The following is a 27,410-nucleotide window of genomic DNA, read 5'->3' on the forward strand; positions in this document are numbered from 1 at the left end:
AGAAGGTGAAAGTCCATCCCACAAGAGGTACCATTTACAGCAACATCGCTACACAACATCAATAAGAAAAGGACAAAAATTCAGGAATATTTGCCTTTTCCCGAGATGTCCTTGGAAGCGTTTAGGAGAGCAGGATCTGTGACAGATACAGATGGACAAAGCGAGGTGCCAGTAAGCGCCCCATAACAATAAATTCATAGTTAAAAAAAAGGGGGGGGTGGGGGGAATTATGAATTCCAGGTTTGCTTGTTAGCCTCCAAGTTTTTAAACAGAGACACCATTTGCGTCGGCAGGGACGACTGAATTGCTGTATCCACAGCACTTGACTGCACTCGGATATATGCCTTCTACTAGAGACTAAAATGAAAGCTATATTTTAGAGCACTGGAAAAGTGAAACAAAGCCTGCAGCTTGTGTTTATAACAATAATTCTACTTGTCTAGATGTACTTCACTGGCTCCGTGATGAGAAGGAAGGCGGTGGGGGTAAATATTGTGTCCCCAGGACTGTTCTGGATTTTTTGGTCCCCGGTCCTTCAACCATGAGGTGCATCTCTTTTTAAAGGTTGCCAACAAAACACTACACATACAGAGAGTGGGGTGACAACACTAAGGACAAAAGAGAAGATGGGCACACAAGTTAAAACACAGGACCAAAATACTTCCTCAGCTTGAACCCTTCACAACCCTATCAAGGCTCATGTGTGCTGACTTCAGCATCTGCTTCAATTAAATGACAAGAACAGAGCCTTCAAAAAAGCAGAATTCTTAAAAAAAAAAAAGGGGGGGGGGGGGGGGAAGAGAAAGCCTTTTTCTGATTTTAAACGTGTTAAATGGGAGCAGCCAGAACTGCTCAAGGCTTCCCTCCAAGTTTTTGAAGGCACGATCAAGGAGAGAAAGGGTTAAGTCCTGAAAAATGAAAGAGCAACAGAGCAAATCTGACTACATGTTTGAAAGAGCCTATAAAATGTTACAAGCAAAACAGGAAAGCTTGTGTTAATAATGCATAAACCAAAGGAGGGGGGGGAAAAGCTACCCATTTAATGGAATAATGCTTTTATCCTTGCAGTTAAAACGAAATAAACCATGACTATTAATCTGGTAAGGCCATGTAAAAACGCAATTTTTAAACATTTTCTAACAGGGGACAGTTCAGTAACCGCTCTGGAGAGTGAGGCCTTGTGCAGGGCCGCGCTCAGCGCTAAATACCAGCCTCCGCTCGGCGGAGGCCATTACCCGCCCCGTCGCCATGGCGACGCTAACAGTGCGCCCGACTTCAAAGACAAAGATGTAATTTCAGACTTCCAGCAGCCAGAGGGAGCGGTGAGAGCTTTCTGCCCGGGCGGCGTCAGCTGATGATCAATTATAAAAATGCCCAGGACGGTTTCGAGGCGGCCTGAACCGCCGCCCGCCCGGCCCCGGGGGAGCCCCCCCCGCCCCCGGGCTGAGGGAAGGCGCAGAGCGCGGGGCCCTGCCCGCCCGCCTTCGCTTCGAGCCCGGCAACAGCGGGAACGGCGCCCACCGCCCTTCCCCTCCGTCCGGTCCGCGGGGTGCGGAGCAGGATGATCGCTCCGGGGCCTCGCTAAACCACCCCGTAGAGCTCCTACCGCTGCCTTGGCCAGGCGCCGCTCCGAGCAGGGAGCGGGTAGCAGAGGAGGCCGAGGCCCTTCGCCTAGCCCGGAGCAGGGAGAACCTGAGCTTGCTAGATCAACACGCTTGTAATTTTATAGTGTCATTCCAACAACAACAACGTCGTTTTCACTTTTTCGTCCTACATGAAAACAGCAGGGATACGTACAAGATTGGCTCAGTGGAGAAAACCCTCACAGGGAAGGAGCAAGCTCACTTTCAAGTTTTGCCACTATGTGGATACTGGCAATAAAGAGTAATAGTAGTGCAGAAAAAACAGATGTTAACTTAGCTTATACACCGTTGTCTCATCAATATGCTCTTATTAAGCGTGACAAAAATAACCACTTAGAAATCAATCTATAGAGCGGGCCTTGTAATCTAGCAGTAGTACGGTATGCTGCCCAGGAAGACATGAGTTCAAGCTCAGATGCATTTTGTTTTTTAAATCCGCTCCATCGAGTCTTTGGGAGGGATTGCGGGTCTTCTAGGTGCCATGTTTCCCACAGCATCACAGCCATGTGCCAAAACCAAGACAAAAGGAATATACTCCCTTTCGGTTTACTGAAGTTGGGTTACCCTGCGAACCCCTTAGAGAGGAGACAGAGGAGCTGCAGAAAAGACAGATCCTTGAACAACCCAATACCTTGAAGTATTTTTTTTAATGTTAAAGTATACAGAGAGATATATATAATCTAAATGGCATTACATCCGTAACTTGTTTATTACCTAGTCTGAAGGAAAACTAACCCTGTTCTGCAGAAATTGAGACGCTTTGCTTCCCTCTCAGCAGGTCATGAAGTACCATGAGCTTTTGTATCCCTACCAGAAAGGCACCTTCCCACCTGAGAGAGCCCAGAACCATTCAGAGACCTAAATCCCAAAATACAGCAGTACAAAGCATACTAGTTAGCCAGCAAACACGAACACACCACCCATGCACACACTTCAGTCTAAGAACTGCCAGCCCTTTAGCTGGCTAGGTGGCGGGTGCTGCTGGGTGAGCAGCAGCACATGCCACCACACCGTGTTCCTGAACCACGTTCTCCCGTTCCAAGGCGCAACGCGGGCCAGCACTTGCTGGTAGGTTTTGTCACTCACCCCGATAAGGCTGGGAGGTACATACTGCTCACAAGCATGAGCTGGATCCTGTGCGTGCCCCTGAACCAATAACCCCAGACTGAACTTGGAGGAACGTCAGCTGCCTGATCTGCACTTGTTTAATCATGAATGTATGTGTTCTGTGGGCTACAAAATTCAGCTTTTGACAAAACTGAATCCATGTCATCTAAACTAAGCACACAGGAATCAAGAGTCTGTGGGAAATTCAAATACACATAGAAGGGCATACAGAATGTCTTAGATTGCTGGAAAAGTAATAATTTTAAAAGTTAAAGACTAAAGAAGAAGGTTGTTTTTTCTTTTAAATAAACTTTTTTTAAAAAACCCTTTGCATAGCTGATCACATGTTTTGTTTCCAAGTTACATTTTTAATGGATGTGGGTGGTAGGGAAAAAAACATGTCAGTCTATAGGTCCTTCAATTACTCTTCAAATCTGTAGTTTCATTGCACACTGTAAGTGACAAAAGACAGTTCTTAGCCCGCGTGGCTAGCTGACTATAGCCCTCTGATCACATCTCCATGGAAATGCAGGTCAAGTGATCAAAATTATAATACAGGAGGGGAAAGTTTGTTTTTCCAGCAAAAATAAGGTAGAGGATTTACAAGATTGACTTCAATCTGACCTGAACTACTGTGAATATAGACATTAAAAAGCAGGCACTAGAAATCACTGGTTCTAACCAGCAAAAATTAAAGAGCTAAAATGTTTGTAAGTATATGTGAGTATGTGCATGGGTGCATTTCTCAGCGTTTCATAGGATCTGATATCTGACCTCTGTTTCTTTGCAGAGGAGAAAGACAACTCTGTAGGTAGCCCAAATGGCCCCTCTCACACCGAGCTGCGGTCTGAGCACCGGAATAACCCTGTGGCCAGAAGCAGCCAAAGACTTCCAGAGCCAAAAAAATTCCTGTACTTCGTCATACCTCAGAATCGGAACAAAAAGGCTGTTATTGTGATTTCCAACAGGGCAAAATGTCTAACGAGCCATGCAGGAAGAATCAGCAGTCATTTAAAAGCACCAGTGCTGTGTATATACAGTCTTCCTAAGTCTTCTTTAAAGGCACAAGCAAAATAAAGGAAAGGAATGAAGACAGAGAGAAAATGGACTATGAGAGAATCCAAATGAAGCCACAACTATGAGATGCTACTTATTAAAAAAAACAAAGATTCTAAAATTTTACAGCCTTGTTTCAATAAATCCTGAAGAAAATTGCACTGAAAAACTTTACTTTTTTCCTACTTTCATGTAGACATCTAATGATACAATAAACAGGATGGAAAAAAATTAGGTTTCTATGAAGCTTTCATTAAGCCCTATTATTAAAATCTTGACATGGTCTGTAAATTAAATAAGGGAGAGAGATAATCTGGAGTTTTTCTTCCATCTCCACTGCAGTACCATACAAAAAACTGGTAAGGCTTTCAGTTCATTATAGAAGTCTAAAATCAAAATATAACAGTTTGCATTAAGTTTATCCCGTGCCATAATGAATTAGTTCACTAGGGTCAATGTCTGTACTTAATCCATACGCCATTTTATCTACCTACATAATCTTGCTAAGTTATTTTAACAAGTGAGTCTAAAAATCTCAGATCACTTCCAGTTCCTTATTTCCATACTTTTCAAAAATAAGCACTGGCCATTGTATAAGTTTGCAGTTTAAGAAACAAAAAATAATAATGTTTTAGATCTCTCTCATTACCTTTTGTGCAAAATGCATTGGGAAAATTCATCATCTATGATACTAGAAATGTACATGTGAGTGTACACTTTATGCTATGGCATGAAACAAGCTTTATTCTCTTATCCACTACTGTGTATTCACAAACCTTACTAAAGCTAACTGATGTATAATGTATTACTACATGCAAACATATAAATACAAACTCTCATGTATGCTTATCTCTGTATTACTTCCCAAAATAACAACTTCAGTAGTATGGTGGAAGATAAACTATTAAGTGAATTTACACCTTGAAGGGGGGGAACCACCAACACCACACATTCAGTTATAAATTCAGGCCACTTAACTGTGATGTGAAATAAATGATCCAGAATGGCATATTTTCCTATACTAATGCAATTATTCAAATGCGCCTCAAAATTCAGGTCCTAATTCTAATTTAACACAGTAAGTCTCATTTCACAGGTTGAGATGATTAAAAGGGTCATCTGCAGTTGTTTGCATGGAAGGAAAAAGATCAAAAGCCTAAACACTGGGAACTGAAAGTAGCCTTTTGCTGATATCAGCTCTTCTATCTTGATTTCAACACACTATGATGCTTCACCTCCCGAAATTACATTGCCAGTTCAAACAGGACCCTCTTTTTAAAAGTCCTGTGGGAGCAGAACTGCGTTTGGAATTATGTGGGAAACGGCACAGAATAATCTGCATGACGTTAAGGAAAACTGATGCAGTGAGTTTAAGTGTAGTGACTTCCAAAGATAAATGCAGAAATCCCCCTCATTTTTTGTGTGTGTGTGTATACTTTCTTTTTAAAGGTAAATTGATAATAGAAGCCTATTTACATGTAACACACTTCAGAAACACTTCTCACATACAGCACAATATAGCACAGATTCTATAAAAAGCCACCATGAATTGCTGTCTTCAAGGGAAGACTTCATAGTGAATCTAAGATGTATGGCTCCAGCAAAGGAAGGAAGGTTTCAGAGGCTTAAGCATTACAAGACATTAGGTTTCAAGAAAACACATTTGAGAGAAATTGAAAAACCTGTTTCAAACCTCAGAAAAAATAAAGCAAAACATGTGCATAGTCTCTCACGCTACAGGACTGACTTTATTGGGATTCCAATGTAGTACTACAAAACAAATAATACATTACAAACATTTCCCATTTGCACTATGATGGTACCTAAAATCCCCAGCAACTACGGATACACCGTAAACACACAAAGCACTGTGAAACCTGGCCTAACCTTAACACTATCGACCATGACTACACAAACATCTACTTACACAGAAACAGCAAGCCTACCAGGAGCACTCAGAATTGAGCTTGACATCAAAGACTGCTAACGGGTTTTGGATTTTTTTTACATGAAAGTTGCAGCAATAGCAGCAGAAGCCAACACATTCCCAGCAAACAGGAATGGATGGTAGAAGAAAAAGAAAAGGCATCTACTACTGGGCTTCAGATGTTGCTGGTCGGAATGAGTTCCTGTGTTTAGTCAAGGTTATGAAGCTGAGGTCACACTTAAAATGGTTGGTGAGCACAAGTAAAGGAGTCATTCTGGAAAAAAGAAAATTTCTATCTTACAGGAATACTTGTGGTAAAAATAAAAGAAATAAAAAACATTTACAGTGTCTCAGGTACTTCCTGAAATGGTATTCAAGTGAGTAATACTCTTTTGTCTTACTTTCTGCGTTGTAATCCCAACGTTCACACAGGCATGAACAAAGACATGCACCGGTGAATATATTAACCTCTGGAATTTATAGTATGCTATTAACTAAAAATTTACAAATAACTAAGCAGATAAGACATGCATGCTTTTATACACACTATATATACATACACACATTGCGTAAAATGCTCAACAAATAAAAATAATCCCCAAATCCAAAAAACCCTCCCGTTTTAGAGTTAGATTCCCAAATGCAGAACCTAAAGGCATTGACTTGGAAATTTAGGCAGATTAAAAGGACAGCTAGCGCAGTTACTGCCCCTGCAGCAGATACATCTGAGCCACGCATGCAGAGGCACCCGCACTACTACAGTTTACAGCCTTGCATAGTAAAATAACCTTGGGGGCTTTCAGCTTGCCTCTCAATTCCAAGGTGCAATCTTTGGCAGTTCAGGGGCTACCACAAGTGCAGTCCAGTTGCCTCGGCTATGGGGGCAGCAGCCTCTGGGGGAGGGAACAACCTGGGGGGGCAATGCTTCAACCACCCAAATTAAATCTGGTTTCCTGAATTCTTGAATCAACATCAATACTGTCCTAGTATTTGGAGGTATAAAGTACGTTGACACAACTCCTCGTGGCTTCAAAAAACATTTCAGGAAAAAAAGCTACTAATACTTTAATATTCCACTTAGGACAACATTGGCCTATTTAAATACAAGTTTTTGCAACCCTAACCACTACTGGGATCTATAATCCCTTAGCAGGTTTCCCACATAAGTTTCATGTAGAGGTCAGACTAAATATTTCTTTTTGCTTTTGTAAATTTTCTTAGATCCTTAATTAGTAATTTTGTTATTACAGGGATATTGTAAACATTGTAAAGGTAAAGTATTTTGAAAACGGAAAAGGTGATGTAATTGCCAAATATCTTTTTTACAGTATTTAGTGAAATCAGTTTTTATACTTCAATAATAACCTAACACTGGTTTTTAAATAAGTATGATCAATCTATCAAGCAAAACCAAGTAATCCTGTAAAGAACAAAACACAAATGAGTAACAACAGGACCTTCTCTTCACATTACAAATTTTAATTTTAATAGCAAGAATACTTAATTCAAGAATCAACTATTTCAGTTTCAATGTTCCAGTTTAACTCTACATGGACAACATATGCCCTGCTCTACTTTAATTGTACTCTTCCCCAAAAGCAGGACTTGAATGTACAGGCAGGACTTAAATGTACAACTGAATGTACAAGCTGACTCTCGGACAATGAATCAGTTTGATCACCTACATGAAATCCTGGCTCCACTGAAGTCAAGTGTAAAACATGCACGAACACTGAGTGGGATAAGATTTTCAATGACACACAAAGTGTAAGTTCATCCCCCCGATAACATCACCAATTTCAGTGGCACTGCAGTGGCTCGCACTGGATTTGACCCACTATTCTGACCAACACCAGGACACAAACAGGCCACGTACAGAATCTGTATGCGCACCAGCACCAACAACAGAGCATGTTTTGCACCTCAAACACACTGAAATACACATATGTAGTATCTCTATACATATGCGCTGTATGAAACTTGTTCTAGCTACAGGTTTATTACATGGAATGGCGAGAAGAAGAAAAAAAAAACAAACTAGCAACTGCACTTGATCTAGAATTAAAATGACTTGGAAAAAATAGCTACTTTTTCCAACTCTGTGCATAATGGCTAAGAAAAGCCTTTGAGAAAGCTTAGTCACTTCTTTGCAACTTGAAGCTTTTTTCCTTTTATTCCAGGCTTAAACAAAGTTCAGTGGGGCATCAAACTGCCTCAGTTTTAAATTACAGTCTGTACTTTAAAATAGAATGCATGCACCACATGTTCCTGAAGCTAGAGGGTGGGAGTGTTATTCACTGAAAATTGAAGGCTTGTTGAGTCAATAATCTCCTTTCACAGAGTAACAATTTTCAGCTAAAATTTCTTGACCCAAACAAAGGAAAACAAGATCATTCAGTTATTTTACAACATTACAGAAAAAAGAAAGGAAACTGGGAGAGAGGCACACCAGTCTTATCCTACTTGATGTAAAAACAATGGAAAATTTAATTCACAAGTATTACATACTCACATTTCCTTCTTGTTCACGGTTTAACATACTCCCAAACAGTTATTTTCAGATGGAGACATGAATAGAAGTGAATAACTACAGGACAGAATTGCTATAACATACTACACATGCATCTATCAACTGGCAACTGCATTTGCCTCCCAAGAATTACCAAGAATCTATTTACAGTTGTTTTTTTTCCTCCTTCGTTCTCAGATCAGAAGCAATATTCTGGATTTTTAAAACATCACTTAAATGTAGATCAAGCTTTCTAATTTGCTTACCTGCAAAGAATCCAAGAAGGATTACAAAAAGAGGGTTACTGTACTACCTCTCCTTTAGCACTGATTTGTCCTTACCAGAGGGGCTGCAGTGGTAATTAATATTTACATTATGGTAGTGCCCACAACCCTGATCATGATTAGGGCTTACTGTACTAAGCTCTGTATAAATGTCACTGGAGTCCCTCGTCCCAGTTTAACCTCTGAGAAAAGAAGAGGTATCTCCTACTAACCCTCAACCACAGTTTCTCAAATAATGCTGGAAACTGTTTTCCTGGTCTATTAAGACTTCAGCCATTAAATGCATTTGTTCAGGGAGCACTGTTGCTCAAGATGACTTTCCAAGCTACTTCATATTCTAGAATCGAGACAGGGAATGTGGATTCCCAAACCAGCCCATGTATTTTCCTCACAGCCTGCACCCATCAAGATGCATCTGAAATGATGTTGTTCCATGAGCCAAGTATACCTAGTCCTGCATTTAGTTCACTACTAGTTCTCAACAGAGGTTCTCTGAAATCTAATTTAGTACCCTCTTTCTACAATGAAAAGGGTGTGTCAACCACAGGAATGACTGTCCAGCACTCAAAACATCCTTTAGAGGCTTATCAAAATGAGGTAAAACAGAACTGTGAAGCAGTTAAAATCAGGAAGGGGTTGCTGATGTACTGTTTTCCACAGTACCAAGCATAATGAAACAAGGCAACTGGCATCTTAAAAAGTTTCTCTCTCAAAAAATCAGTATGCATTATTTGAAACCTACCTGATACCGAAGCTCATACAACTATAGACAACATAGAACCACAAACTTCTTGGGTCACAGTATTGCACAAGATAAAAGCGGCATTCTACCTCCACTGCTGGCTACTATTTTTTTTTGCATAGAAATTGCTCTGCTGCCATGAAAAGAGCCAGTGAATAACTGATGTCATAGAATTAATCCATGAACTCAGAATTCTGAGTGACCACCTAGTAAAGCACCGATTCCCTCAACTCCAGATACAACTTTCCCCTTTCAACACTACATGACCTCCAGTAAACACATGATGAACCCAAGCTAAGTTATAAGACTAAGGCCATGATTTCCCTACAGTTTACACCAATGCAGCTGAGGGCCACCACAAGCCCACCTTCCTTGCAGCCTCCAGCCGTGCATGCTCACACCTCTGGGCTTGCACTCACTGACTGCATTAAAAAACTCGGGGATGTAAACTGGCAGAAAACTTACCTTACAAAAAGAAGTGAACTGTCTCTTGTCTGTTTGGGGCTCTGACTGCTGCAGGGCCTGACTATGAACATTGGGATCTGCTGTGCCACCATGTCTCAGCTGACAGCATGACAGTCTTAAACCCTTCCAGCAAGATCAGTCTTCTAGGATGTGGCTAAAATCAAAGCTACTGCAGTCCCCACTGTCCCCTTTCCCATCCCAGCTACTGATTCCCATATCTCCTCTTCTGAGGTACCACTGATGCCCACGCAATCACACAGTGATTCAGGCAAAAACTAACCCAGAAATAAAGAGTGATTATTCCTCAGCTGGTTCAGTTCCCCAAGGCAAATCCACTGGCCAGTCCCAGGAGTGACAGTGGAGATGGGACAGCACAGCCGGCATGCTGTGGGGCATACAGCAGGACTGCAGCCACGCTGGCTTACAACTGCTCAAGCAGCCACAGAACTTTACTGTAGGTTGCAACAAGGAAAAGTTAGCAGAAACCCGTGTTTCGAAAGCATGGCAACCTTGGGTAGGCCACTTGACTTCACACCTCAAACAAGCACACCTGACACTGGGCAAAAAAGGACCTTATAAAAACAAAACAAAGTAATAGCAAAAACACCAATGCCTATCTGAAATGCCTTTCATACTCATGCCAATTAAAAAAATGAAATTCATTTATGTTTTCTGCTCTTCATTCTATCAACACAATCCAATGTGAATGTTTACAAAATTACTCATTAAAGACAAAATAAAGGATTAGTCTTCATAGACACACACAGCCTACTGCTGACACAAGCTCCTTTACTGCAACAGCAAATTTGCAGATATATCATTTGGAAGCTTCTTCCTGTAAGTCTGCTCTAGCTTTCTCACAATAGCAGAAATGTGTATTTTGCTATTATCCCTTAAGTCTCAATAAATATATTCTGTAGTAGCTGTTCTCCAGACAATTTCATTCAGGCTTCTCCCCTTTTATTCCTCCACTCTAACAGGGAACAGTTTCTGTTTATGACTTCCTTTCCTTCACAGAGTACCCAACTCCCATGTTTTCTCAAAAGCTTGAGATTTCCTTCTAATTGTGACCCCAACAAAAGTGCTCGGAGCACTACTCTGTGCAACTTTTCATTTGGGCTCTCAGTGACTCCACATGGTCAGACACCCACAGGTCAAACTCTCCAGATATCAGAGCAGTTAGGAGAAGGAAAGCAAGCATTGTATAGAATCTGACAAGCCATTAGAAGTAGCTAATAAAGCCATATTTTGTTTGTAGCCATTTGTTACCAACCCACATTACAAATTGTCCGCTTTGAACTTTATGGGAACATTCATGCCGGGACTTTTACATACAATGTGTGAAGGAAATGGAACAATTATTGAGCTGTTTAGCTGCGCTTACTGTGACACAAACCTGCTGAAAAAACTCCCCCAAAGGATGACACAAGCCAGCATTCAGTGCTGCAGAAAGTGGCCAGCTCCTCTTCAAATCCATCAAAGGGAAACTCTTTTTTCAAAGCCACATCAGAGAACACCATTCACCATTTAGTATTACATCTCTTTTGTTGTTTTTAGACACTTGTATAAGCTTGCTATGTAACTGCTGTGATTTTACACAATGCCCTTAAGAAATAAAAAGATAACGGGCAAATTGTGTAAATATCAGAATACCATGAAACAAAACATAACCAAGTTTTATTAAAAGCATAACATCACTGCTATCAATTCAAGCTTCACTGTACAAAGATGACTGACTACCCTCAAGAACAGCATTATCTTGAAAACAAGCTTAAGAAGCCATATTTAGCATCCCAAAATGACACTATAACTAGGAATGCTAAACAAGGGATAGTGATCACGGGTTTTCATAAGCAGTCCAAAACTGAATACAGAACTCTTGCTCCAGGGAAAAAAACAAACAAACAACAACACCCTCCCCCCCACCCCCAAATATGTTTATATGGTCAAGCCACCCCATACCCCAAATAGAGTTATATTAAAGCATTTATCATGTTCACCATACTTTGAATGTATGGATTGTTCCTAATTTCTAAGACATTTTCCTTGGAAGTAAGATGGGGAGTTTGGTCACACTACTAAAAAAAGCATTGTCGACACATACAAGGGGTTGCAGTTGTTTCTAATTTTGAAGGAAAAAAAAAAAAAAACACCACACCAAAAAACCAAACAAAAATCCCACACAAAAAACCCCAGGCCGAAACCAAAACAAAACAGAAAATGATACCAACTCCCATTCCCCTCCATATCCAAACAGCAGGGTTTTTGAGTATATGAAGTGCTCTTGGGTTACATATCAAAGCTTTCAGTAATGAAGTGTCTCAAGAACAGCATTTGAAACAAACTTAGAGTTTAATCTATGTGGCCAAAATGGTTAACATTCACTGTTAATACTACCAGCTTACTCATACCTAGAATAATAATGAGCTACTAAATATACCAAACACTCAGGGACACAGATAATACCCAATACTCTGCTTAGATATCATGATGATGGAGGCAGAACAGAGCATGGATTAAAAGTAGGACAACTGTTTAAGAAAAACCACAGGCAAATTAGTAGAACATTAGTTGATAAATAACTTTACTTCTCTCTACCCTAATAAACACTGTTCATGAAAAACTGGGAGGTAAAAAGTCCCTTTTAATATCACTGCTTTTTAAAGTAGGTAGTTGTTGCCAAAACAGTTCAATGTCCACAGTAGCTACTATTTTCAAGGTAATCGCCAGCATTCATTTTTGAGACCTGTTCAGAGAAATTAGTCTTTTTAAAAGGTTTCCTGAAAAACTGTCAAATTAATACTAGTTCAAAGCAAATGGTTATCTCTTCTCACACCAGTTTCCATAGCTTTTCCTGAGACATGCATGTCTCAAATGTCATGTAAACAATTTGTAGCATGTATACTCTCCTAGGTGCCAAAGATATAACTTTAAAATGCTATGAAGATGTTTATTGCCCTGTTTTTAGGGGTTGACAATAGTGCCATGAGCCAGAGGTAAAATACACAATGAACTACCAGATTTCACACATACATTTGGTGTCTCAATAGGGTAAACTCTTCAGAGGGATCCCTCTGCTAACTGGAAATAAATATATACCCAGTGAACTGCAGGAAATACCCTATATGTTTATGATGCATTACTCCAAGCCAGAGGTCACATGTTTTAAACTATGAAAACTGTTTATAAACTATATTTCAGTTGGTTTAAACTCATGCTGTTTTACTACCAACAAACAAGAAAATCCCTAAACCAAGAGGGGCACACAGAGACATGGCTAAGAAATACTTCAGCCATTACAGAGAAATAAGACCTTCAAAAATGCAAGTAGCTGCAGTGTCTTTGCAAAGTATATTAATTTGTGCAGCTTCTCCCACAGCAGAACACATAGAGCTCAGAAAACTAAGAAATGTTAGTCCAAAATGATCTCCTAACCTAAAGATCAACCTAGCCCAAGTATTGCTATCATTCCCACTTCTACACTTCTGTAGTAACAGACAGCAGCAGAATTAACATGTCAAACTCATTACTGATGCTCAGGGTTTGGAGCAAATAACTCCTGGCAGCAGTATTCTAAACCAGAATCTACCGAAATCCTTCGAAAAGGGCACAGAAAAAAGCCTCTTCCTCACCAGGTTGTTTTGTGCAAGTATGGAATTCCTAAAGCTTAAAAAATCAGTTAATTTCCTCTACACAAATACACATGTGCACAAGCATAAAACATGGATGTGCATAAATAGCGGTATTTTGAACCAGAACAAGCCTAAGCTAAGTCCACTCATATATAAGCTGTCTGTTCTCACCATATTTTTAAAAACAGTTTGTGATCAACCTCGTTTAATACTTCTTCTTTCAATATTTCTCATCCGGTAATCCTAGATGCAATGAAATCCTACATAAAGTACTTTCATTTTAAAATACTGAAACAAACATTAGTGTTTCTTACTGGTAAACTTGATGGTCTTTCTTGCTGGATTAGAGTCAAGTCTTCATGGTTAGGCTTCCCTGCGGCCATCGGGGGTTGAGATCTGGTTCCATAGCCTTCCTGAGACATGTCCTGCAACAACAGTTGTAACAGAATTATTAACCTGGCCCAGTAATTACAATTAAATCTGCATCACAGCTGTTGAAAATACAACAGCTGAGTGCTGATGGTTTTTTTGATCAGAACTTTTTACTAGTTATACCTTCTTGATGGAAGTATCAAGCCCACATAGGTACTGCTGTGACCCGTGCTTTTCATAAAGAAATCCAAGGAGCAGAGTGGCATGCTGATAAGCAGCAGGCAATCGTACTACTGGAACATGGGGAAACACTACAAAAACAAGCCTGCTAAATAAAGGACCCCATTTTACTGTGAAAGAGTAGCAAGCACGAAGTGGTCAAAACATTGACCTACCCTGAGATGTATTCTCAAGCCTTCTGAGGAAGTACTGAGCCAGGTGGAAGACTGACTTGAAAGTTAAGATTGTAATCAACCTGTGTAATCAGACTGCTATAACAACCCTGGATTTACCATCACTACTACTGGCACAACTTTCAAACTCTGGCTATCAGGTCATAGCGCACAACACAGTCACTGCATCTGCTGGAGGCATGTTGCATCCAATGGGTTAGAAGGAAAGTGTATTTAATCAAGAGTAGCTCCAAGGATTGTACCAGCAGGCTGGGGATTTTCCTCCGTATGCAAGCCCAAGCAGTCTTAGGTAATGGCCTAACACAACAACACCCCCCACACAGGGGTGGGGGGGGCAAGGAAACAACCTCCCCACTGCCATCCCCCATCCCACAATCCAGGCTCACTTCACACGTACAGATACTTGCCCACTGCAAAGCCTCAGATTCAGGCTTCAGCTAAAAGCTACTATAGCAGTTTCTACGCTCACTTCTTTAAGGAAAACAACAGAAAGTGCAATACCGACTTCAGCATGTGCAACTGGCAGGGAAAGTTGGAGAACCAGTTCCCGACTGCTAGAAAAGATATCGCACCTTAAAGGTTTTTCTTTGTTGTTTTTAAATGGTTTAATTCTCCTCTCCCCCTCCTGAGTTTACCACCAGGTCGATTTGCTTCAGCCACCCTCACACCTTCAGTTTTGACACGTACCTGAAAGCACGCACACGCTCCCGGCGCGAAGGGGCAGGGGAAGCTGTCCTCTGGCCCACCCCACCCCAGCCTGAACACCACCTTGCTGCTGCTTAGAAAGGGCTGTTCTGACAGCCGAGTGTCCGTATCAACAGAGTTACTGCCCATGCACAGACTCCGGGAGGCAGCTGGCTTGCAGAGCAGGAAAGCTTTCCGTCTCTGTTTTTAGCCCTGCTCCTGACAGAGGGAAATTTGTTAATAACCGCACTGTTTCCATTCAGCCCCTTCCATGGCTTTGGACTCTCCTGAATTATTTTAAGGGACGCAGAAAATTCAGTGGAGCTAATAAAACAAACCCCAGCAAACCTGATACGATGTAAACCCAGCAATAAACGATCCTACCCCTAAGCCTGTGCCAAGTAAAATCAAGAAACACTTAAAAGGCCAGCACTTCAATGTGGTTACCAGCAGAGGGTAACAATTAGGCTTAAGGGTGACAAAGGCTGATGGCGGAATGATTATTATCCCCTGTGACCCCCCGCGCTCCCCCCCGCCCAGATTTCCACTTGTCACACAGCTCTCCTGCTGCGCACACCAGCAGGTTCCTGTGGATTAACAGTGAGGTTTAAAATCAACAAATGGCACAAGGCCTCCATTCAGCAGCCTTCACCCCAGTACAAAGGAGTAGAAAGGTGCAGGACAGCTTCACAATAGGCAAACAAATGAGCAAACCTCTGCTTTCCTTTTTATTTAAAAATGCGCACACACACACACACTCACGCACATGCACGCTAGGGGTTGTCACTGCGTAGGCATCTGTCATAGACCCAGCAACCCCAGATCTCAACTTCCAGTTCAGCATTCGACTCTCTTCTTCCTAATTCTTAAAAAAATACACCAAATAAGAACCACTTGTCAAAACAACAACAAAAAAACCACCCAGAAATACCAAGAGTGGTGAAAAAGGATAAATGGAATATTTAGTTTTGGAGACGTCATTTTAGAAAAACAATTGTTCCTTTTTCCAAACAGACACTACAGGATTTTGTTGGGAAGCAAAACTTGTTACATATTTTGAAAAATCAAGAGCCATTAATTCCTTACAAAGTCCCAAGCATGGCTTTTCCCACGTGTTTGCAAGATTTTAACCTCGCTTCCTACTGAAATTTCCAGGGGGACTGGAGGGGGAGTGGGAAGAGACAGCATGCTTTCTCATGAGAAATACTGCATGTTGAATGAAATTTACTTTTACCTGGGTATTTGAAGACTCTCTATGAAATGTCTTTCCACACACTGAAGAGCACATAAAAAAAACCTGGACATGACACCCTTTGCTTTTTTAAATACACCATTTTCATAGCACTTTCCTTTCTGACTGTGGAAAAAGCAAATCTTTTTGCTCAATTCTAGATGAGGTTTCAAAAAATACTGCAGACATCTGTGTTTGTTATGATGCAGATACCTGTGCACTCCAAATGGGAGTGAGATCACATACTCTTTCTTATATTCTCCGTAATGCCATTTAGATACTTGGATCACTCTAAACTTGGAAAGCAGCTCTTGAGAAGTGAAGAATCAGTCTGCTCTCAGTAAGTTGCAGGCATGGGAATCTCCCAGATGAAATATGCATGGGGCTGTGTGCATAATTTTATGTGTTTATACATATGCATTGTCCAATAAAAACAGTCCATTTATATACTAAACATAATGACGATTAAATAATAGCATATTTCACTAAGAGGTTGGCTTCATAACCAAAATAGTGCTTTGTATCATTTTCACTGGAAAACAGAGGAGAGAAAATCCCTACTGCCTTGCCCTTCTTCAGTTGTGCATTAGGACATTTTGTTAGCATACAGCATATTACAATAGATACAACAGATTGAGAGATAAATAAGAAATAAGGACAGAAGTATTAGGGTAAATCATCCGTCACTGAAGAAATGCATGGAATTGGTAATTCTCACTTTCCATTTTGAAAGGTCATTTTTCTTTCTAGCATCTAGGAATGGATTTACTGGGGACTGAACAGAGGGAACATAAAGGGAAGAGGAACATGTTACCACATGTTGTGCTACAGTCATGGCTGAAAAGTCCCCCAATGACATCAGGGCTCAATCTTCTGGGATCCCTGATTTTTTTTTCTTTTGACTCCCAATATTTTATCCATCAATGACATCGGCTTTCAAAGCAAAGCTTATGATTTTTTGATGAATCACAGAAAATCCTTCCTCCCATAGAAGAAGGGCATGTGTATAAGAGAGAGAAACCCAGGCTTTTATAAACAGAAGGCTACAAGTTTCCACTCAGAACTTCCCAACTTGGCACAAACCCAATCATATCATAGCTGTTATAGCACAAACTGTCAACAAAGTTGTAAAATAACTAAAAGCAGGGTTTCCCCTATCAGATTTTAGAAAAGGCACTGGGACAAATAATCTGCAAGTCATAAACATATACTCAAAATAGCTGAAGTTTAGACTGTTTTCACAAAACATTTATACTGTGAAGCAGGTAGACAAAAAAAAAAGACTACGCCTACATATATACAGCCTAAGACCTATATACTGGGTAAGCTGTTCAGAAACCAATCCATATACAATTATTATATTTGGGTAATGACAACAACAACCAATTGCTTATCAGCCACAGAGCCAGGACTAGTTGTTCACCTCCTGCTCATGTACACTTTTAGCTCGCCCTGCAAATTGTGGTATATGGGGCTCAAGTTTGAGGAGTAAGGGAGGAAACAGGTTATTTCTTCCCTCTTATTCGCTGTTACTGTATTCATCTTACAAACTTTTGAAGTGTCTAATTCTGGCATGGGATTTCACTAACACAGAGGTTTCGAACGACCAGCTGAGCCAGTGTATCAGCCTGCAAGAAAGTCAAAGGCCCCTTGTTCCTGCCTCCCCCAATTCTTGCAGTTGGACACACACCCTTAGTTTGTGCTGGGTCTTTACTAGACCACTTTGTGAAATGGTGCAACTTAAAACTTGCCAGAAAAATAACCCCTTTCCCCCTAGCTATATCACGGATTACTGAGCAGAGCTGGCCTTGGGAAGGGTTGGGTGAGCAGAATAGAAGAAGGAAACTTCCCTCCTTTGGCAGCAGCCAGCCATGAGCCCAGCTCCACCAGCCACCAAACTGCAGCCCAAGTCAACTGCACTGCAAACATTTTGGAGCAGGCCACAGACAGACAACCTTTTCCCTTTTGATGTGCAATGCTAATTAGTGTCATGCTTTCACTCTCTAGCTGGACCTAGTTTTAAACAAGCAAGTTGGTCCACATTTACATGTTCTCTGCAAACCTGAATGAATATAGTGCTGATAATGCTTGAAACCATGTAGATGAAATGCACATTTGTTGTAAGTTCTACCAAAGAAGATCTAATTATTAAATAGTTTAAATTATTTTTAATGGAAAAAGAAAGCATAGTAAAAACATTAATGTTTGGGGGAAACCACATTTAAAGAAAGGCTGGGTGAGAAACATTATTCAGGCTTCATCCACTTCTACTGCAGCAAATTTCAGAGGGATAACATGACCACCCAGGAAGATAAGTACCATGATGGTTAAATAGAAGGAAAATAATTTATGGAAAATAATATACTAGACTTCAATTTGAAAAACTCATTAAAAACTATTTTAGCTCATGTTCTTGATTCAGTTGGTTGATCCTTAGAAGACTTCAAGTGTGAGAGCAGTGAATTCTACAGCAATGTGACAACAGCAAAATTGAAAGCAAATGTTAATTTTTTTTTTTTCCCCCCAGATCATTTGAGAATGGAAGTCAGGACCCAGTGCAGCAGCCAAAAGGAGCATACAGCCCTACAAGATCATTTTACTCATCTCTGAAGGGATACTATGGAACAGAAAGAAGGCAAGTGAAACATTAGGGGCTAGAAGGACATTCCTTGTTATCACTTAGCCAAGTATCTGTTCTTTCTGTGTAGGTAAATACATACCAACACGTTTTCCCTCTTTCCACCTTCTGCATAAAAAGCTACAATAAAGAAAAAAAAATTACTTACCAGAATGGTGACATATTCCTACACAGCCAACTTCTAGCCCAACCTTAATACTTAATGTGTCACCTCCCAAGTTGTACACTCTCTAGCAGCACAAAACTGACAACAAAGGACAGCCAACCTGTTAGCGGAATATTGTAGGTAAGGCTGCACTCAGAAAAAACGTTATGCCCAGAGGCACAGGCAACACTGAGTCTCCTGCAAGCAGCCAACAGAATGCAGCCCTGTGTGGAATGATCCACTAAGGACAAAAGAGCAGAGAGGTTTGCTTGAATCCTGGGCAGATGGTCTGCAGAGGTCCTGCAGGATGTAGATGGACTCCTGCAGAAGATCCTGAGTCAAGACAAAATGCATATATATGTCTTGAATTTTATGAACAAGAAATAGAAAAAACCAAAACAAACAAAAAACCCTAAAGCCTTGAAGAAAAGAAAATTGGTATCTTGCAGCTGGAGAGCATTGTGCACAAACCAGCAAGCAAGCCTCTTACTGCACAGAGGGAACAGGTGACTGAGGAAAAAAAAAAAACCAAAACAAAACACACTGTTTGGTAGGTCCCAGCACCTCTTACACCAACAAAAAAGAAGAGAGTGCTAACCACCAGAGGTGGATTACCAGTGCAGTCTGGTAATCCCCTTCAACATGCTAGTCTGTGTTTACATGATGAAGTGAATAAACCCTGCTCATAACCAGAATATGTAAATCATTTCAGGCCAACCCCCTACCACCACCATGGAAACCTGAATGGAGACAAGGAAAGCAGCTGTCCTGAAGTATGGCAAGCGGCAAATGCTCTTCTTTCAGGTGGCTATCATTTCCCCGCAGTCAAGCCAGGGCAGGATTGCACCCTCAGAAACAAAGATGATACATTGCCTTACCAGGTTAATTTCGGTCTTCATCTTCATTACAGGTACTAGAGGGAGTCAAGAGCATCAGGAAAGTGCCAAAGCAAAACAGTCCTTTCCTTTTCCAAAAGGGGAAAATTCACCCAGAAATCATACCTAACTCCTCACAGAAAAATCCTACTGTGTACCTGGAGAAATTTGTAAAGCCTGCCAGTCTGGATGCCTCAGGTGTAGACCAGTCATTGTCAGCAAGACATCTCTTCTTCTTCCATGTTATTAATACCTTCCCTTCCAAGATATCTGCAGTTTCATTCTAAAACTTACTATTTCCTAGATCTCTTTTTTTTTAAGCTAATTAAAAAAAAAAATCTACAATGGGAACACTATTTTCTCCCTTCAGGATCCCAATTATCACAGAATGTCAACTAAGTTAAGTCTTGAGACACCGGAGGGGGAAGGAAAAAAATATACTTTGCATAGCAGGCAGCAGTTGATGCAAAAGACAGTTAACTTAGGTAAGCAAATACTTTATTAAGGCTCAGTCCATCAGAAGTCTCAGGAAGTTATTAGAAACTCAGACTACCAAACTATGGAAGGTTTTCCCCTGCAGAATACATGAAAGCATTTTAAATGCAGATAAGAGTCAAAAAATGCCCCCGACATCTTACAGGAAGAACGTTGTTTGGACAGCATAGCTTCTAGTCACATATCAGGTAATCTAAGCCAACTAACAAGACAGAAGGGTCTCTCTTCCTAAACGCTGCAGTCCGTTTTCACATGTGTCTCATCTATATGGCCTCCAGGAGCCACGTTAAGCAAGTGATACAGGAAGAGCTCCAAGATGGAAATCATTCTCGGAAACCCTTATCTTGCTATTCTCTTTCCACCACTATTGCATTCCATGGATCACTGAGCATATCAATAGTGGATTTAATCAGAAACAAGACGTTTCTTCTAGTTTTCTTCTCTCATACTTGTAACATGCCACATGAAAAAAAATAGGCGAGTTTGATGTTCGTATTAAAATGTGACTATTGCACATTGCACAGCCTGATAAACAGCTGTCAGTTCTTCATTTACAGGCAAAAAAATGTAGTTTCTTTGTTCTACAGATGTAAAGTTCCAGTGTGAATGAAGAGATGAGAGAGAACCTAAAGAGGTAATCTGAGAAATATAACTTGGAAATAAGGGGTAAAACAAGCATTTTATTTCCATTAATTTTCCCATGTTCATAGAGCGTTTTGGACTTTTCCTAAAAAACCCTACAAGGCTCGGCAGTCCAACCACACTTTCATTTTCTACACCCACTCCTTCCTCTCCCTGCCCATCCTTTCACTAACAAAGCTATATTAAAAAAAAAAAGAAAGAAAGAAAGAAAAAGAGCCCTGGCAGTTTTTACATGTCCTATTCTTTATAGTCACTTGGGACAGACTACCACATTAATGTGAAGACTTACAGATTTTGTGCCATCCAGCGTCCTGCCCTGCCAAACTAGTCCTTCCTAAAACGCTGGGAGGAATTCAAACCCGAGACACAAAGCTGGGCTGAGAAACGCATCTGCACCCCAAAAAAAGAGCTAAACCCAACAAAACGCAGGAGAGGGACAGGATTTCAAACCTGCCATTTCTTTCAACTCGGCTGCTGCAGAAGTGGGGAGGGAGCTGGGGGGCTCCATGCCCCAGAGGGCAGCAGCCTGCCCCAGACTGCCTGCTGCCGCCGAGGAAGCTCTCCCAAGCATACAGCTTGCTGGCAGAAACGAGGTCAGAGCACTGCCCGCAGCTTACAGCAGAGCTGGAAGCCCGAAGCCAGCTTACAGAATAAAGAGAAAAGCTGCACCGAGAGCAGCTGCTACCTCTAGGCTAATCGAGCTAGGTACCCAAGGATGAGACTTCCTCACTTGAGACCAGGAAACATTTCTTCAGCATTTTCTTAGGGGCACGTCTGTAACTGTGCTTCAAGGTAAAAGCCAGGACTTCATCTAAAGGCTCATGGAAACCTGCAAATCTGTGAGGAAGGGTTGCAAGCAACACCCAAAACATCACTGAGGTCACATTAAAAAAATACCCAGAATGGTGAGGTTGTTTTGTGTGTTTGTTTCCTCCTCTTCCCCCCCAGTATAAAGCTATATTATGTTATAGACAACATCGATATCACAGTCCAGTGACACCTGTTAACTTATTCCCTAACACTCCACCATGGAGGTCTCAAAAGAAATTATTGAAATGAGGTTTAGCTACTATTTTATTAACAGCAGAATCACAGGACAAGAAATTGAAGTTCAGATGCAAAGAAGTCTGTAATAATTTTGGTAAGGAAGGTTTTCTCAGCTGGACTCTACTGTTTTGGTTAACTTAATTTTTCAGCATGTGAGAGGGTTAGCGTGTTACATTTGGGGCTACTGGACGTAGAGCATTAGCTGCATTACCATCCTCTCTTTCTCTGCAGTCTGTGAAGACACAGAGTATCTGCACAACAATCTTTAAATCCAGCCACCATGTGGAAAAATATCTTAGTCCAAGGAGTGGAAAGAGAACACTAATTTACAGAAAGAGAACAATAATTTACAGAAGGAAGCACCCAGAAGCAGAAGCAATTCAACGGACTGCACCATGCAACAGTTTAAACCAACAGCAGCAAACAATTTATTTAATCTTTGAGGCAGAAAAGTCTTCACTGCCATCAGCACAACTGTGACTTTTTCGAAAGAAAGTATTCCCAACTGGGTTGGTGTTGGGAGTGGCTGGAAGAGGGTGGAGGGGGTGGAGAAAAAGTGACAGAAGTGATGAAAACTTAAAACTCTGAGACCAGACCACTGACTATTCTTTAATACAGCAACAAAAAAACAGTGACTTTCATTAAAAGTTGGTAAAGGACTGCTAGGTAATAAAGCAACAATAAACCTCTCTCCTTTTTTGTGAGGGTGAAGGAGCACGATCTTTATGAATTCTGTAGGCAGGCACCCAAAAACCAAACACATATAGCTAGTTATTTAATTTTCTACCTAAAAACACGCATGTGGCACGTACCTAAGATGAGTACTTGGCAATCAGGGAGAAGCATGAGGAAGACATGAAGAGAGAGGCTGTGCTCTTGCAGAGCTTGATTTATTGAGGGACAGCTCACCAAGACCAACAGTTGTCCTCTCTCCCACAACAAAGCCGTTTTGTCAACATGTAAAGGTAAACTTGTTTTTTAAGTGGTATCTTATTTACTTTGATTTGCTTTTTCATTCTTTGTTGTCCATATCTGATTGCAACAACTAAAACACCCTGTAAGACTTCAGCTGCACGCTCCAAAGTCTACTCTAAATCCTACTACAGTAGGAGAGAAATGCAGTAAAAGGGAAATACTGGAAAGGATAATGAATACATATGAAATATATGCTGACTTATATTCAGATAATACATTGTCTTAACAACAAAATCCCCATTCAAAATACAGAAAATAAAACTAAATATATGTACACCGAACATCTTCAATTATTAAAGAAAATATGGGCAGCCAAAAAAAAAACAAACATGGTAAATTTTATGCCAGGAAATATTAACAAACTTCTTTTCCCTACCTCTGAGGAAAATAATGTGTGTTAATTTAAAGGCCATAAGAGAGTACTGCTGCATTGCAACTGGCCATGAGGTGTAATTTACAAGACCACTAATATTTTTAATATATACTGCTCATACAGAACTAAAAAAGAAACCCACAAACTTACCACTCAGATTTATTAGTACTTTTCAGACTTTACAACTTTATCACTTAATTCCTAGTATACTATTTGCATTTTAAAATTTTTCTTAAAACAGGATTTGTGCATTTATATTCTAAAACATTTGTGTAGACAACTTTGTCTATGAATAGCCATCAGATTAATGGATCATAAAGTAAAATACTATTACATGATCAGTTATCTTTTGATAAACTCACTATTCTGTTTAACTTGCTGCTAAATTTCAAAGGTACAGAAAATTATTTCTGGGATATTAATTTTTGCTCTCAGAATAACAGTAAAAGAAAATGATCATTGAGTAATAAGGAGAGTGGTAAGGGGAGCAACAATAGTTATGATCACTAATCTCCTAAAACAAAATAGTTTTTATCAGCCTGCATTCCAATAGTTTTACTATCAAGTTAATTAATAGACTCCTACGCTAATATCTAAATGCCAAGCAATTAATAGCACTGAACTATAAATGGCTTTGTCTTTGGTCTTGTAGAGTTATTTTATAAAGCAAATGCAATTCTATCACTTCACTGATTTCATGCAGGCTTTGTGAGGTTAATATTCCCAAGCAATTGCAAAATAAAGAACTGCTTTAATTAACCTTCTGTGATTTAAATACTGAGAGAAATCAGAATTTAGAAACTTTAAATACCACCATCATAACAACAATAATAATACTTCATGGATCAAAGCCAAACCACTGATTTGAGAACTTTGAGAAATACATTCAAATACATGTATCTTACTGTCTTTCTAAACTCATTAAAAAGACTTTCCTCAAAGCATAACATACTACATCCATGATAGATTTTACATAGTTTTTGTAGTTGAGATGAAAAATGTTTCCTTTCAGGATTATTTACTTATAAATACTGAAGTTTTTAGTTTGAAAAAATTATTCAGCATCCCCACCTTTTCCACTAGAATGCTTTGCAGAGATTTTTGTTACGGATGTGGTACATTGCCCACTGAATCTACAAACTGGTTCCATGTAAGTAACTGACCACTTAAAAATAAAGGAGCAGAACAGGACTTCCCTTTTCTCCTCAGACTAAATTTTCTCTTTCCAATTTAGCTGAAAGGAGGCTCTTATTGCCAGAGTTTCGTTATGATATTGTATGCTAACTTAATTTTAGTACATGAAAAAACTCATCAGGACTCAGGCTCTTCTGCATTGCTCATCTTACAAGCACAAGAGCTGCAATATGTCTACTAGGTTTAGAATGATACAAAAACAGGGGGTAAAAATGAAAAACCAGAAGGGCACAGGTGGTCATGAACATTCCTGCCAAACAGGTTTGCAGTGTGCTCTGACCCATCTCCTCTGACTATCCAGCCAGTTATCATCAAACCCCCATCAGCAGCAGATGCCTGAAGAGGTGCACTTGCTGCTTTCTCAGGAGAAGAAAGGCGACCTTCAAAATTCCTCCTTCAAGCTGCAAACAGAAAAGCTTACTTTCGGCAGAAAACCATTAATAGATGAACACAGCAAAAGAACATACAGACTGGGAAAATGCTTAACTACAATAAGGGAACTTTAAACTGAAGGTGCCATACAATTGTTAGGACAACACAAACAAATACTTTCACTGACAGCCCTTGGGAAGACTATAAAACAGAAGCATAAACAAGTTTGCTACATTTTATACATAAACAGTAGTACCACTTTGCAAGATAAAATACTTCTCCTTTCCCAGTAATATCACTTCACAAATTCTACTTACTACAAAGACAGAGATGTGTAAGGGGTAATTATACATGCTAACTGTAAAGGCTTCAGACCTAATAGACTGGAGCTGATTTTTATTTGGCTAAATCAATCACCATGTCTGTAAGCGCTCACTTTAAAATAACAGGGCTGAGAAAGTCTTCTCAAAATCTGAATGCAGTTTTTTGGGTTTGGTCAACATGCCTTCAGCAACAATAAGCCTGCGCTGCTGTGAGTGCTGCTCTGTGCTATGCCCTCAATTTTGTGTTCGTGCTCAGGTGTGAGTTTACAGACAATTATCCTTGCTTTTTCTGCCCAACTCTATTCCTGCTAGCTACTTGGCTCTGGAAGATCATTCTCCAAGTCTGACAAGCTAGCACCTATTATAATCTTATAAATACAGATATAAATCACTGAGGGAAAAAGAGAAAGGTTTGACACATTTCCTGGAATGATATAAGCAATGCTGAGCAAACAGAGCATTCCCCAAATGGACAATAATCAGCTATTCCCACTACTGGGAGAAGATGTAGCACAACAGGAGTCACTGTTTCACTGAACTCCTGAGCTAAGTAACCTCTGCCACAGAGATAAACAGCCATATGCTTAACACTTACTTGCTATTATAGCAGCATCATGATTATGAAATAAGACTTTATAAAAGCAGAAATCTAACTGGCAAAACTTCAATCAGTTAAGTGTTCATTGAACCTACACAGGCTCAAACCTCATTTGCCCTTCCTGAAAACATCATGTGCTTAAGAAAGGCTCAAAAAGGATAAATTAGTTTTATGCTCAAGATCAGTACAGTTCCTAAGTATTTCAGCAGTTAGTTAAGGTGACAAGAGGTGCTGGTCACTGGTGGCTTGTCTAGAAGCCAGGATTTAAGTCGTGGTGTGTGAGTTTGGAAGTCAGTTGCTGAAAGCCTGCTCTCCTTCCCTTCTCCCCCCCAAGTCCAGCCAAGTTTTATTACATATGCAAAAAGTCAAGGCTGCACTCTGCCTTTTGATATCTATCTGACCTCTCTGAAGTAGGATGGCAACAAAAGGTTCAGCGTACGAGAACAGATGCCTTCATAAAAAGTTATACTGTTGTTTTTCCTTGTCTCTCATTTCAGGGCCTGCAGAAAGGAGGCTGGAAAAGCTGGCAGAAGTACATATATCTGTATGAGATTTTTCAACTAGATGTTTCGTCGTCAGGCATTTCTCTGCTCACTACGTACAAGCAGCCCTGGTTTCTAAAAGCCAACCAACAAGCACCCATCAAAGCCACAGTTCTCAGTGCCATGAATTTGGGGTCAAATGGTTTAAAGGAATCATTTCTCCCTTCTACCTCTTTACCCTGGAAAGAAAATAATTGCTTCTAAGCTAAAAACAAGCCCAGCATTTCAAGACAGTGTGAATATACACTGGGCACTAGGCACCTCTGTTGCTGAGACAACAGAAGCCATGAAGGATTTATGGTACGCAACAAGTAGTGGTGTCAGCCACTGCCGATGATGGCAGGCAACAGTCTCTTCTGAACATTAAATTTGACTGTGAGTTCTCATATAACTGTAATAGCCAACTTCCACAAAGAATGCTTTCCTATATGCCTGGCAGCAAATGTCAGATTAACATACAAGCTTCTTCTTTCCCAGATCTCCTGTGGTTCATAACACAACAAATATTAAGTGCAACCACTCTTCTAGTGGTAGATGATTACAGACACAAGAGTTAAAAGGACAGAAGGACAGACAATTTTTATTACAACTTTAAGCTATGGGCAGCTATACGTTACTTGCAAGGCCCCATATATTCTAAATGAAGTTTAAATTAAATTCTGCAGGAGTTAATACTAAACTACAGTACAGTCGACTGCTAATTCTGTGCCAGTTTCTAGTAACTTAAGAGTGAAGTTTTTATTAAAAAGAATAATTGCGTTAAGGTATAAAACTTAAAATTTGAACTCATTGAGGACTGTCTGTATTACTAATGAATTTGGTATTTGCATGTAGCACAACTATTCCTAACTTACAACAACAGTGTTTTTATACAGTGTTACACCCCAAAACAGCTTGACAATGTTAATTAACATGCTGCTTATTACACTGTTAAAAGAACTTTAGCAGCTCACATCAAATTTAAAAATAATACTTCATCCTCATTGTACCAGAATCACTTTAATAATCTGATGCATTTTGCCACAATACAATTTGTTCTGTTTTCATGACAGTCATACAGCTTGGACATGAAAACAGATTAATTAGTTTCACATTTTGTTCACATTTTCAAAGACTGTTTCAAATT

General features: G+C 40.1%; 1 protein-coding gene across 7 annotated transcripts in view; it reads right to left on the minus strand.

The window, feature by feature from the left end:
• The window catches only part of ARID1B (AT-rich interaction domain 1B), a 337,147-nt gene that overhangs the window by 220,460 nt on the left and 89,277 nt on the right, over window positions 1-27,410 (minus strand). For all 7 annotated transcript variants that reach the window (XM_072856051.1, XM_072856055.1, XM_072856053.1 and 4 more), the window contains exon 4: window positions 13,680-13,790. In XM_072856051.1, coding sequence (XP_072712152.1) covers window positions 13,680-13,790 — 111 coding nt within the window. The remainder of the gene's footprint in view (window positions 1-13,679; window positions 13,791-27,410) is intronic.

The sequence above is a fragment of the Ciconia boyciana genome, chromosome 3 (assembly GCF_034638445.1).
Source record: "Ciconia boyciana chromosome 3, ASM3463844v1, whole genome shotgun sequence".
Classification (NCBI taxonomy): domain Eukaryota; kingdom Metazoa; phylum Chordata; class Aves; order Ciconiiformes; family Ciconiidae; genus Ciconia; species Ciconia boyciana.